Genomic DNA, 12,749 nt, shown 5'->3' with positions numbered 1-12,749 from the left:
AGCAGTGGAGCCTTGCCTGCTGTGTGTAAAGCAATCTGTGCACTGGGGAGGCGAGGTGAACACACGTCCGAGCTTGCAACTCTCCACCTTCATTGTGGTCCTTCGTCTCTGACTCAGAGTGCAGACTCGGAGAACTCTGTTGTCAGCCGAGTTAAATGCCTTACAAGAATGGAACTGCGTATTTATCGCCACCTTGGGTTCTGACCTCCAAGAGTTAGGGCAGCTTTAAAGGGGTAGAGCTTTGGTCGCCCAGGTGTTCATTCGGGAACTAACGGGTCACAGAGCACTTGCTCAGAAACTGGCTTTAGCTCCCGTCTGCTGGTGTGGTAAGGCTTTCACTTAAATCACACATCCTTGATGGCCCTGTCTTCCAGGCCGGGGCGTCAGTGCTTACTATGGACTGTATTGTCCACAGAGCCCCTAAAGGGTCAGTGGCTAGCCCTTGTGTTTTCTGAACTAGTAGGGATGGTAAAGGATTGTGCACACGGCCACGATACCGCAGTATTGGTTGTAGGTGGCCCACGAGTGGGATGTTATACAGTTCCTGTCGAATGCTGGTGTGTAAAACTGGCCACGCTCTGCTGTGGGGTACAGGAGCTTTTTGTGTTTTCATTGTTACCTGCTGGTAGTTTATGCTAAGGAGCCCAAGTATCTGGACTCTTTGCTCTCGAGAGAGTCTTCATAACACACAAAGCTCCGCTTAGTGGGCCCCCAACCTGTTAGTGTCAGCCGAAGGGTTCCATCCCAGCATGCATCTTCAGTGGCCCCTCCCACCCCACTCTCCTTTGTGCTTCTTCCCGATGGTTCGCCCACTGTGCCACCCACTGGGTACTCACACCCTTTTCCACTTCTTCCGCAGAGCCTCAAGTCAGATGACGATGCTGAGAGTGCTAAAGAGCCTCAGAATGAATTGTTTGAAGCACAAGGTAACCTATGGCTTCATGGCTCATGCTGTGTCTGCTTAGAGCTCTGAGAGCCATCGTTGGACAGGGCAGTGTCTGGAGACCTACATGTTTCGTGTATGTGAACCCTTTGGTTCCTTCTCCAGAAGTGGCTAGAATGTTGGTGTCACAGCCATGAGACGGTCACTCGGTCTTCAGTTTTCCCCGAGACCAGTTCCTGAGATAGAGGCTTCTGGCTGAGGTTGCAGGGTCCTGCCGCTCTGATCCATGGCCTGTGGGTTCCAGGTATTGCCCAGGAGTCTCAGACCAAAGGGCTTTGCTTGGCCTGCTTGCAGGTTCTCATGCTGTGAAGGGGTCTCCTCAGGCCCTACCAGGGTTTGAGTTGTTCCCCAGCAGAGAGTAGCATGTGTTCCTGCTCTGGGAGAGCCTCACAGAGCCACCAGATTCCCACAGTTGGAGCAAATCAGTTTCAGGAGAGTGTGGCTGGCCCAGGGGTTCTTGGCTGTCGGAGATACTGCGGTCTGTGTATGACACTGAGCTCCAGACAGCCCCTGGGTGCACGGGGATGAGCCGGATGGACAATACATCTGCACCTTTCTGGGATGGCAGTTGTATTACATGTTCCTGGGGGTATAGAAATTCATAAAAAGTTTTTTATAGTAGTACCTTAAGAGACAGTACGGAGGCCTTATAGGGAAGTGATATATAAACTCGCTTTTGCCTACATTGCTTCTGTAATGAAAGATAATGAAATAGTGCTTATGAGTTGGGTTGGCTCCACGAGGAGAGTTCTTACCATGTAACCAGAGGACCTGCATTCAGATTCCTAGCACTCACATTGAAAGCTGAGTTTGTCAGCACACAACTGTAATTCTAGCGCTGGCGAGGCAAAAACAGTGGGATCCTTAGAGCTGACTGACTGACTACCTAGTCTTTCCCAGTCAGTAAGCCCCAGGTTCATGGAGAGACTCTGTCCTGGAGAATAAAGTGGTAAGTGACTAACATACCTGACATCGCCACACATGTTTGTGTATCAGCAAGCATGTGTACACTGACAGATATAAACGAACATGTATTTACATGTGTGCACATGTGCTCACTTGTGCACACACACACACACACACACACACACACACACACATAAAAATTGAGTCCTGGAATTTAACTGGGGAGATGAGACCAAGGCCCATGGCAAACAATTCCAAAGCAAGAAGAAAATGTAGGGGGCTGGAGAGATGGCTCAGTAGTTAAGAACAATGGCTGCTTTTCCAGAAGACCCAGGTTTAATTCCCAGCACCCACATGGCAGCTCACAACTGTCTGTAATTCCAATTCCAGGGTATCCAATGCCCTCATACAGACATACATGCAGTCAAAACCCCAGTGCATATGCAATAAATAAACCATGAAGTCAAAAGACAATGTATAATTAACTGCCACCATCAGTGGTGCTTGCAGAAGTGATGAAAGGAGCTTGCTAGCATGGGGGTGACGTCTGTTCCTGGCCACTGTGCAAGCCCTGAGGAGCTGGCCAAGGGACTGCCCAGGTTTTTCTGAGCCTTTCAACGGGCTGGAAGCAGTCTGAGCACCTCTCACTTTGTGCGACTTGTCTTCTGTGTTATCAGAGCCTACCCTGCAACCACACAGCATGACTTCTTGTTCTGTTGGTGAAAGCTGTCTCCAGGCTTCTGAGGTAGGAGGTGAGAAGCCACAGACCCTGGGTATTGATGGAAGAAAGAGTCAGAGTCTGGAGTCATGATTTTACACTGCTTCATGGGGAAAGCCCAAAAGACGAGGGCAGGCATTTCGGAAGAGGAACAGTGAGAACATGAGTGTGGCACATGCTTCAGTGAGCAAGTGGGGAGCACACTGTGGGGCTCTTTAAAACCAGACCTGTGGGGGCTGGAGAGATGGCTCAGTGGTTAAGAGTACTGACTGTTCTTCCAGAGGATCTGGGTTCAATTTCCAGCACCCACATGGCAGCTCACAACTGTCTAAAGATTCAGTTGCAGGGGATCACACCAATGCACATAAAATAAAGTTAAATAAACCATAAGAAAAAATAGACCCGTGAGACCCGAGGGCAACAGGAAGCTGTTGTAAATCTTTGGAGAGTCCCGTGGTGAAAGGAACCTATGTGTTAGGCTTCAGTGGCCAGCGGGGAGGAGTCTGGAGCTGGGTGAAGAGATTGAGTACTCTTCTGGCTGCCGAGTGCCAAGCCCCAAGCCACCTGTAAGGGACTGGTAGGGGCCTAGTAGATGCATTTGTGGAGCCGGCCTGTGCTGTGAAAAAAACACTAGGCCATCTGTGAAGACACGAAACTTCTAGCTCCAACTACCCATGGGCCATGGGTAGATTCTAGGCCTCATTAACCTGTTCAAAGCAGTCCACCACACTGGGCAGAACATCTCGCTATCTATGTCTTGGATCAGGCTGCACTGGCCACGGGTCCTTTGGTGTGCTTTCCACTACCTAGCCCGTGGTGTCATTTGGGAGTCCTCGACCTGGCTCTCCTTGGAGGACAGTGACTTTTATGTTACTTGTTTAGTTATGAAAGTAACTAATTCCCATAAGGCTAAATCTTCCATTTGGTTTCTTTGTTATTGGGTGTATTTATCAGTGTTTAACTGTGACCCTCCCTTGCTTCAGGCCAGCTGCAATCCTGGGGTTGTGAGGTCTTCGGGACACCCCAGAAATCCTGTAGCCCCTCCTTCAACACTCCTGAGAACCAGGTCCAGAGCATCTGGCATGAGCTGGGGGTTGGCAGCACTGGTCACTTGAACGAGCAGGAACTGGCTGTGGTCTGCCAAAGCATCGGGCTGCACGGTCTTGAGAAACAGGTGAAGGCCTGAGGCCGCCCCAGTGACTTGGTATTTGTAGAGGGCACATTTAGTGCTGGGTCTGGAAAAGCATTTCACCTCCATACAGCTGTTTGCTTCTGTAATTTGTAATCTCAAATCTTTTGATGGCTCTCAGGGTTGTTGGCCATAGGTTTGAGATTCCTTTGAGAGTCCATTTTCACCCACACAGTCCATCCTCACAACGTTATGGCTGCCCTCAAGGGTCTCAGCTGCTTCTAAAACCCTCACTCGGGCTTCTACCCAGAACAAATACCCTTCCTTCTTCTTCTGCCCAGCCCAACACAGCGCCTTTGACCTGGCTACACCCCCGGTGTGTGCACCATTCTTCTGGGAAGGCTTGGCAGGAAGTTGGCTGTGGTGATAGCATAGGTCCCTTCTGTCATTGTTCCTACCCTGTATCCATGATGGACCATGAACTATAAGGCTCAGGCTGGGTTTCCAGCAAGGTCCTGTCCCCAGTGGACACTTGAGTATCTGTAGAGTTAGGACATTCAGATGCTGCCCACTCCCTTCTGACAAGGCCACAATAGGGTTCAGACCAGCTGAGCAGCCTTCGTTTAAGCAGCTAGACAGTTTAGTTTGGGATAAGCCAAGTGCCCTTGTTGGGTACTTAGAGCGAGAAGGACAGAGCAAGGCAACTCTCCAGGCCTGAAGGGTGGTGGCTTTTTTGTCTAGGAACTTGAAGAACTGTTCAGTAAACTGGATCAAGATGGAGATGGCAGAGTGAGTCTTGCAGAGTTACAGCTTGGCCTGTTCGGGCATGAGCCTCCGGTTCCAGAAGCTTCCAGTCTGGTCAAACCAAACAGGCCTTGGTCTCATTATCAGGTAAAAGGGGAGAATTAAATTCTAATGCCAGCAGTACTTGGTATTGGTCCTTGATCTGACGAGGGTGCTTCTTGGTGGTTGTGCCAGTGTCACGGTCCTGAGCCCAGAAGCTGCGTAAGCGTGTTCACAGACCTCAGCATTCCTGACGGCATATTTCACCTTCTATGGGCTCTGTGTTCATCTGTAACATGGGGACAATCTGAGCATCAACCTCAGGACATTCTGGAGAATAATGCACTGTAAGGAACATGGCAGCTCCTCAGCATGGCCTCTCAGGCGTGCAACTGAGTGGTGTTTTTCAGTGAGACAACCATCTCCCTCTCCTGTTACACACTGAGGATGGATTAGAAAGTAGAGTAGCTTGTCTGGGATTCTTCTTCCGTATGGATTGAGGGTTTTTTGACCTGAAGTCCTGAATTTTACTTTTCTCAGAGGCTACTGGCCCAACACTTATTTATTAGCACCAAGACAAAGTACCAGCTAGCTCTGGGGACAGGCCTTGGTATGGGCAGGTGCATTTGGGAATCTCAGTTTTTAACTAAAATCACTGGAGATAGGCAAAGAAACTCAGGGCAAGCACTGCAAGATGGCATCAGCCCTTAAAGTCAGAAATACCAGGGGCTGGTTGTGGGTCCGTGGTGAAATTCTTGCCCAGCCTGTGCCATCCCAGCACTGTTCTCAGCGCTACAGACAAACACAAAAATCAAGACTGAGAGCCTGAAGGTGAGGCTTCCCGAGCCATACTCAGTTTTGGTTCAGCTGGATCCCCTCTGAGTGAGGCCATCTTTCCTGTGCTTTGATATCATTGGCAACTGTTATCAAATGGGATCTCAGAGTCAGAACTGCCTTCTAGAAGGCCCAACAGCTACCTGTACACCCAAGGCTAGCATATAAGGAGGACTGTGTGTTCCATGTACTTCCCAGAAGTTGCCTCTTCATTGGCAAAGTCTCACCTTTGGCAGCGATCATGGTCTAGAAGTTGCAGCTCCTCTCCATATACCTTATTTCTTTTTCTTTCCTGCACACGGTAAGTTGCTCCCATGTTCCTGGCACTACGGATATTAGACCAACTTCCCATCTTGTTTTCTCTGCTCACAAACTACCTGCATACCACTGTACAACACAGGCATTCAGCTGCATACATCCATACCTAGTGTACTGTGCTCACTGTACACACATCATCTGTACATGCACAGTTCATTGAGTACACACATATTTACCATGCATGCAATTCCTGCTTAGACCTAGCACCTCCATTTTATGTATAGATCTGCCATGTACTCACAATGTATATGCTCACCAGTTGTACACTTACATGTTCACTATACACTCATCGACTATATACACATATTTTCTGTATGTGAACACCCTCTCTGGACATGTACACATCCATAGTACATTTGAACTTTCTGAAGGCACATGTGAATCCACTATATGTGTGCATGTGATGTAGACCTGTGTGCATCTATTCTACCTGCACATCCACTGTATGTAGATGTGTTTAGGCTCTGTACATGTCTCACCCAGTATAGAGACATTCAGTCCACCATACCTATACATCCACTGTGTGTGTTGAAACTCCTGGGGAAACATTCACATCTATGGTACATGCATACCCAGTGTACATGAGTGACTAGTCTTGTCTCTGCACCACCTACTATTGGCCTCTGCACATTCAGTATATATCTGTATCTACTGGTAACTCTACCTTCTGTATGTACACATCTGCTGAAGGCATGCACAGGTTCTATATATACACATCCATTGTAGACACATACACAGGTTCTATATGTGCATCCAGTGTAGACATGCGCACATCCATTGTTCTTGCGAATGCATGTACAAGCATATCTTATTATATACACTTCTATTGTAAGCATGTGTGCAGGCTTTGTACATACATAGCCACTGTAAACAGTTGCTCTTCACTGTATATGTGCACCCACTGTATAACCAGATCTTCTGTAAGTGTTTATCAAATGTAGCTATGTGCCTGCTGTAGACACATCCATAAGCACAGCAGATATTTATCTATCGTATAAACCTACTGTGCGTTTGCATACATAGCACATATTCACGCCTACTCATAATATATACATGAATGTATGTAAATATTAACATTAGCCTATATTCATTGTACGTAGTGCATACGTGCACACACTGCTCTAGCATATTATGGCACATGCTGCCAAGGTGGAGAGAGGACAGATTCTGACTTTAGTTTGTAGAACACTAAATTCCTGCCCTTCTTATGTCTCTTGTTTTAGAATGCCTGCCTCCTACTTTGGGCAGCATTCAGGACTCCAAGGATTTCAGCAGAGTGACCTGCTTGAGAGCAGGGTTGAGCGTACCATGTCCTGTGTGGGCTCTGCTGGCTTTGTGAATGTGTCAGCTCCAGAGAGACTCATGTCAGCCCTGCCCTTCTGCTGGAGCACAGAGCAGTTCCTCGGTGCATTGGGGTATCAGGGCTTATGCACAGGTGGTCATCACTAGGCCTGGTAGAGATGTTTCCTTTTGCAAATGGGACAGTATGTTTCGTAGGGTTGTAAGACAGCCACACAGGTCAGGAAGAGCTCTCCCTGGGTGTGCAGGAGAGGCAGGGCCAGGTGAAAGAGCAGCTGTATGGGGTGAAAGGGAGACGAGCTGCAGGTGATGAGAAAACTGCCAGCAAGCTCTGCCCAGGTGCTGCACGTTGATGCGGCATCTTCAGGCTGGTCTGGGGGAGTTGTCAAAGCAAAGTCCAAGAAAGGAGCAAACCAGGATGGGGCGAGGACGGGATGATAAGTGTTGGAGAACATATTTCAGCACAAGAATGTTGAAAAGAAAAAGGAGATGCAGGCACTGGAGGTGATGAGGAGAGTTCACAGCAGCCCATCGAAATCATGCAGGGCATGGGGTGTGGTCCTGGGTCCAATGGGTGCCCAGAGTTCCCGACCACAGGCCTAGAATAAAGGAAGCACTACCTGCCTCACTCCCAAGGTCTCTTATAGCTGAGACTGGTCGGGAAGAACCCCAGGTGGAACAGGAGAGGGTGGGAAGACATTCTTGCCCTTGGGTTCAGGTAGTAAAGAAGGCTTGCGGGCAGCTTTCCCTCTGGAAGACAACTTTACTGTCCCATAAACCTCTGTAGTACTGCTTAGCGCTGGCCTGTGGGTCTGAGTTCTGAGAAATGTACGGTTCTTCTTGAGCTGTTCTGCCTTCCTTCTGGACCTGTCTGTAATTTCCTTTCTCAGTCTGGGTTTTCCTGGCATGTACTTTCTTAACATGGGAAGAAATGGCCAGCTCCCTTTGTTGGCCTTCTGTACAAGATGCTGTGTTGGTCAGAGCTGACTCAGGCCTAACAGGTATGAGGTGCTAATGATAGATAAAAGCAGGTACCCAGGGATCCTTGCAAGGCCAGGTGCTGGGGCCTACTTCTATCCCTTGTAGAACCATGTGATCCCAGATAAATCTCGGGCTATGCTATGCTTCTTCCCAAGCGAAGGGGGTCAGGTCAGTTCATTGCGGGTATGTGTTCTCTTGTTTTAAGCCTGGCTGAGAAGACAGGATACTGAACATAGGCTGGCAAGGTGAGATATGTGTTAGAGGGCACAGAAACTACAGCCTCAAGACACCCAAGTACTCAGATCATCTTCCTTCCTGATGTACAGGAGGAGAACGGCTGCCATACAGCCACGACCTCGTCCCTCGTGTCCGTGTGCTCAGGCCTGCGCCTCTTCTCCAGTGTCGACGATGGCAGTGGCTTTGCCTTTCCCGAACAAGTCATATCCGCATGGGCCCAGGAGGGCATTCAGAATGGCAGGGAGATCTTACAGGTTTGGGATGCACTGCTTGTGGTGTCCAGAACCCTGGGGCTGAGCAAGGGGCATGAGAGGCCATGTGTTCACAGAGAATAAACACAGCAGAGCATGTGCTGGGTACTGACGAACCCCCGCCCCATACAGGGGAACCCCAAAAGAACGTTTTCCATCAGGTTTTGCAATGAAAATGTAGGAAAATTTAATTCAGAAAGTAAAAGTACAGAGAAAACAGTCTGGAACTTGGTTTCAAAGGGGAAGGGCCCCATTCCTCAGTTCATGTGATATGCTGAGGTGAGATGCTCCTTACTGCATCTTCTATTTGTTTAGGCAGAAAGAAGAATTCTGTCCATCTTGGGGATGTATCCACCTATGAAATGGTGTCTTAGGGACCACAGCATGATGGGGAAGCCCAGTGTTGAATTACTGGGGTTAAGAAGGAGACCCCAAGAACCAGAGACACTTGTCAAGAGGGAAGAGGCAGGTGCTAGTTGCCACTGTGGGTATGGGTCCCTGAGCTGCCAAAGATTAACAGAGTACATTTGGACAAGCTCCTCACTTCCCCCTGCCTTCTGGGGCTTGCTGATTCCAGAGCCTGGACTTCAGTGTGGATGAGAAGGTGAACCTCTTGGAGCTGACCTGGGCCCTTGACAATGAACTCCTGACAGTTGATGGTGTCGTCCAACAGGCAGCCCTGGCCTGCTACCGCCAAGAACTGAGCTACCAGCAGTAAGAGCCCACCAGGGAATGGGGACTAGGGTCCCGCTGGCCGGGTCCACCTGGGAACTTAGGTCACACCTTCCCTGCCTCATCTGAGTTTCCTCTGGTGGCTCCCAGGCTACCTGTTCCCTGCTCTTCTGCCCTTGTAACCAGAGCTCAGATGTACAGAGCAGAGGAGGCCTGAGGGCCCATAGCTGTTCACTGCTGCTCCTGCTTGGATTATGTGTCCCCAAAATTAAAGGGGCTCACTGTTGTGGAGGCGGAAACCCTGTGCATTAAGAGGGATCTGCAGCCAAGGGATTCCTGAGTAAGGCTAGCAACGGGAAAAGGAAGTCCATTTGAATGCTAACCTTTCCGATGGGCTGGGATCTGGTTTAGCTTACCATTGAGGAAGTCATTTGCCCGTCTTAACATGCGCACTGGTAAAATGACCACAACAATAGTTAGAGTGCCCAATGGAGGTGGTTGGGGGGCAGTGAGGTCACACTCGGCTGTGAGGCTCAGGGAAGTCTGTCAGGCTGACAGCAGCGTTCCATCTGTCCTTCCATGGCAGAGGGCAAGTGGAGCAGCTGATGCGTGAGCGGGACAAGGCGAGGCAGGACCTGGAGAAAGCTGAGAAGAGGAACCTGGACTTCGTGAGAGAGATGGACGACTGCCACTCCGCCCTGGAACAGCTCACGGAAAAGAAAATCAAGTAGGTGTGAGCCCACAGCTCCGGTTCCCGGGCTGCCACAGCGGTGAGCAACCCCACTTTGGGGGGCACCAGCCAAGGGCCAAGGATGCCGTTTGACTGGAGCCAGTGGAAGCTGGGACAACTTTGGGGAACACCTTTTCTAAAAGGGAGGGTTGCATCTGATAAGCAGTGGTGTGGGTACAGTGACCCCTGGTGTCCCCTGGTGTCCCCCGTGTGCCTGTAGCCATGGGAAAACCCTGGCTCTATCCATGGATTTATCAGACTCCTCCCTTAACTCGAGTTGCCTGTATTTCAAGATGGTGAGTGATTTGGAAGAACAGCACCTGCACTGCCCATAGGGGTCAGTGAGAGAGGTGGCCAGGTGGGCCGAGAAGAAAAACACAAAATTAGCTCTTGGGTTTATTAACCAGATATTGGAGAAAACCCGGCATGAAGACTTGAAGGGCTACAGTATGGAAGGAGCATCCCCAGCTCCACTGTGGGAGTCTTAGGCTTCCTGGCCAGCTTCTGCTATGTGCTTGAATGCCTGACGCTCTTAATCTTCCAGCTGTGTGTCAGGATGTGGGCCAGAGAGACTGGTTGCTTTTCCCTCTTCTCCATCTTTGGTTGGGCACTCAGCTAGAGAGACCTGTCCAAGGCCAGAGTCCCAGTCCTGCTGTGCCTAAATCCTTCACTCAGCTCTTCCCGTGTGCTGGGTGGGGCCAGTCCAGTATCTGTGTTCTTAACATTGAGTGTGCCGCTTGTATCACTGTGGCCTGCACTGCATGAGGGGAGAAAAAGGGAAGGTGCTTGGTGTGGAATGGGCGTCCACTTGCTGAGGAGTCTGTGTATCCTGTCGTGTGTACTGTGGCATCAGAAGGCTATGCTTCTTCACAGCAGTCCTGACAGCTTGGGAATGTGGAGTCGTGTCTCCCTGAGCCTTTACTCAAGATCTTGAAGAAGCCTCCCACACAGGCTTGATGGGAGTTCAGGGGATTTCACAGGGATTTTTTACCTTGTATGCACCTTTGGTACCTGAGTCCACCTGGCCAGGGGCCTATTAGTCCCCCATGACCTCAGGGACAAGAGATGAACAACACAGGGTCAGATTGGAGCCACAGCAGCCTAGACAACACCTTGTGTAGCTGAGGACAGCAGGTTTCAGGTACCACAGGCTCTTCAGGATGATCTCCACGCTACTGAACCAGCCCCTCCCTCCTGTCAGTTTGATTGTATTCTTCTAAATGCTAGATTTAAACCACAAGCCCATTAACTTCCTACCCGAGGTGTCCTGGCACTTTTGTAGGGCAGCCCAAAGCCAGAGGTTAGGGAAGGAGGTGAGGTTTCAGGCTGTTGTGGTGCTGCCTCACCTAACCCCCAACACCCATCTCAATCCCATTTCAGGCAGGGAAATGGAGAGTCAGACGAGCTCATAACTTGTCCACAATTACTCACAGGTGTATGCAGTTGAAACCCAAGTATTCTCTGTCCAGGTTCTCTCTCTCTTTTTCCTGGGTCTCATGTATACTTAGCCAGTGTTGTACTACAGAAGTACATCCAAGCTATTTACGTATATATTTTTATTTATATAATTTACATTTTATTTATATAATTTATATTTATTTATTTATATAGTGAAATGAAATCTATGTCATTTTAAGACAGTCTTATTAATCTCCCGAAGCTGACCTCCCACTTGGAATCTTTGTCTCAGTCTCCCGAGTAGCTGTGGTTATAAGCAGTAGCCTGGGCCAACGTGCCTGGCTAGTCCGGCTGCATCTCAGAGATAGCTTATTTCTTTAGGAGTGTTAAGAACCTTAGGTCTGAGGAGTGTCAAGGAGTGCAGTCTGCACACTTTGTCAGGCGGAGTCAGCTGTGGCCTTTGGTTCCCTGTGAAGTCTCAGCCGCTCCCCTTTCCCCATGGCCTGTGCCCTTGAGTTCCCATAGAGCTGCTGCTATGTAGAACAGTCCTGCCTCCCTTCCTGCAGCCAGTGCTGCCCCACACTGGCCAGCTCTGGTAGGACAGGGCTGCTGTGTCCACATGGGCCCCTGCCCTCTGAGGTCTGGGGAAGGCTAGATGTGTGAGGAGGGTTGTGTGCCAGTTGACATAATGGAGATAAGGATGTGAGTCTCGACGGCGGCTGTGTTTGAGAACGAGTGTGCAAGTGCCAGGTTGTGGAGAGATATATGAGTGTGGATAAATGCGTGTGAGACCGTTCGCTCTGTGCAGACCCGAGAAGAGGCATGTGGATGTATGGATATGCGTGTGTGTGTGTGTGAGCGTGGCTGCACGCTCACCCCCAGCACCAGTGCCTTGATAGGACGGTGGTAATTTCAGCGAAGCTAGAAGTGAAGTATCTACTTTTAAGTGTTTCCAGGCACACCTGAGCTGTGGCCTCATCATAGGAGGGTGTGCATAAGACCCACTAAGTGGTGGAGTGAGTGCACTTGACTTCCTGGTTCAGGCACATCTTCCCCTTGGCTAGGCCACTTTGGTTTATCACAGGACGGTGTTGCCATAAGAAATGGCTTGTTAGGTTTCCGCTCTCATGAGCAGTTGATGACTACGGGCTTCCTGCCTCTGAATTCTTCCACAGTGCTCTGGCCCAGGCTACCGCTCATCTTCACAGTGTTGGCATTTGCTACTCTAAGAACCTCTCTTCACTTCTGTGTTTTCTCAGAACTGCTCATGAAGTCTCTGTTTTCAGAGCGAAACTGTTGTTAGAGAGGAGAAAGGGCTTTTGGTATGGTTCAGAGTTAGATAGAGTACTTACGTAGAGAAGCACTGGGTATGGTTCAGAGCTAGATAGAGTGCTTACATAGAGAAACACCGGCAGTTGGCTAAGACAGGCCGGTGCAGTCACTTGAGTGTCATTCTCTCTCCCTTGATATGTCCAGTGGGTTGACATAGCCATGACACGTTTACACTACGCCCAAGGGTTGGGTCCAGAATGTGTGCAGGGCTTGCTGCT

General features: G+C 49.7%; 1 protein-coding gene across 2 annotated transcripts in view; it reads left to right on the top strand.

Annotated features, from left to right (window-relative positions):
* Ninl (ninein like) overlaps positions 1–12,749 on the top strand; it is a 67,301-nt gene that overhangs the window by 31,541 nt on the left and 23,011 nt on the right. For both annotated transcript variants that reach the window (XM_038330373.1, XM_038330374.1), the window contains 6 exons: positions 860–926; positions 3,551–3,741; positions 4,438–4,587; positions 8,238–8,402; positions 8,977–9,113; positions 9,658–9,798. In XM_038330373.1, the coding sequence (XP_038186301.1) occupies positions 860–926; positions 3,551–3,741; positions 4,438–4,587; positions 8,238–8,402; positions 8,977–9,113; positions 9,658–9,798 (851 nt within the window). The remainder of the gene's footprint in view (positions 1–859; positions 927–3,550; positions 3,742–4,437; positions 4,588–8,237; positions 8,403–8,976; positions 9,114–9,657; positions 9,799–12,749) is intronic.

Source organism: Arvicola amphibius, chromosome 5 (assembly GCF_903992535.2).
Source record: "Arvicola amphibius chromosome 5, mArvAmp1.2, whole genome shotgun sequence".
Classification (NCBI taxonomy): domain Eukaryota; kingdom Metazoa; phylum Chordata; class Mammalia; order Rodentia; family Cricetidae; genus Arvicola; species Arvicola amphibius.
The sequence above is the reverse complement of the archived record's forward strand: the minus strand, read 5'-3'. Positions and strand labels throughout refer to the sequence as shown.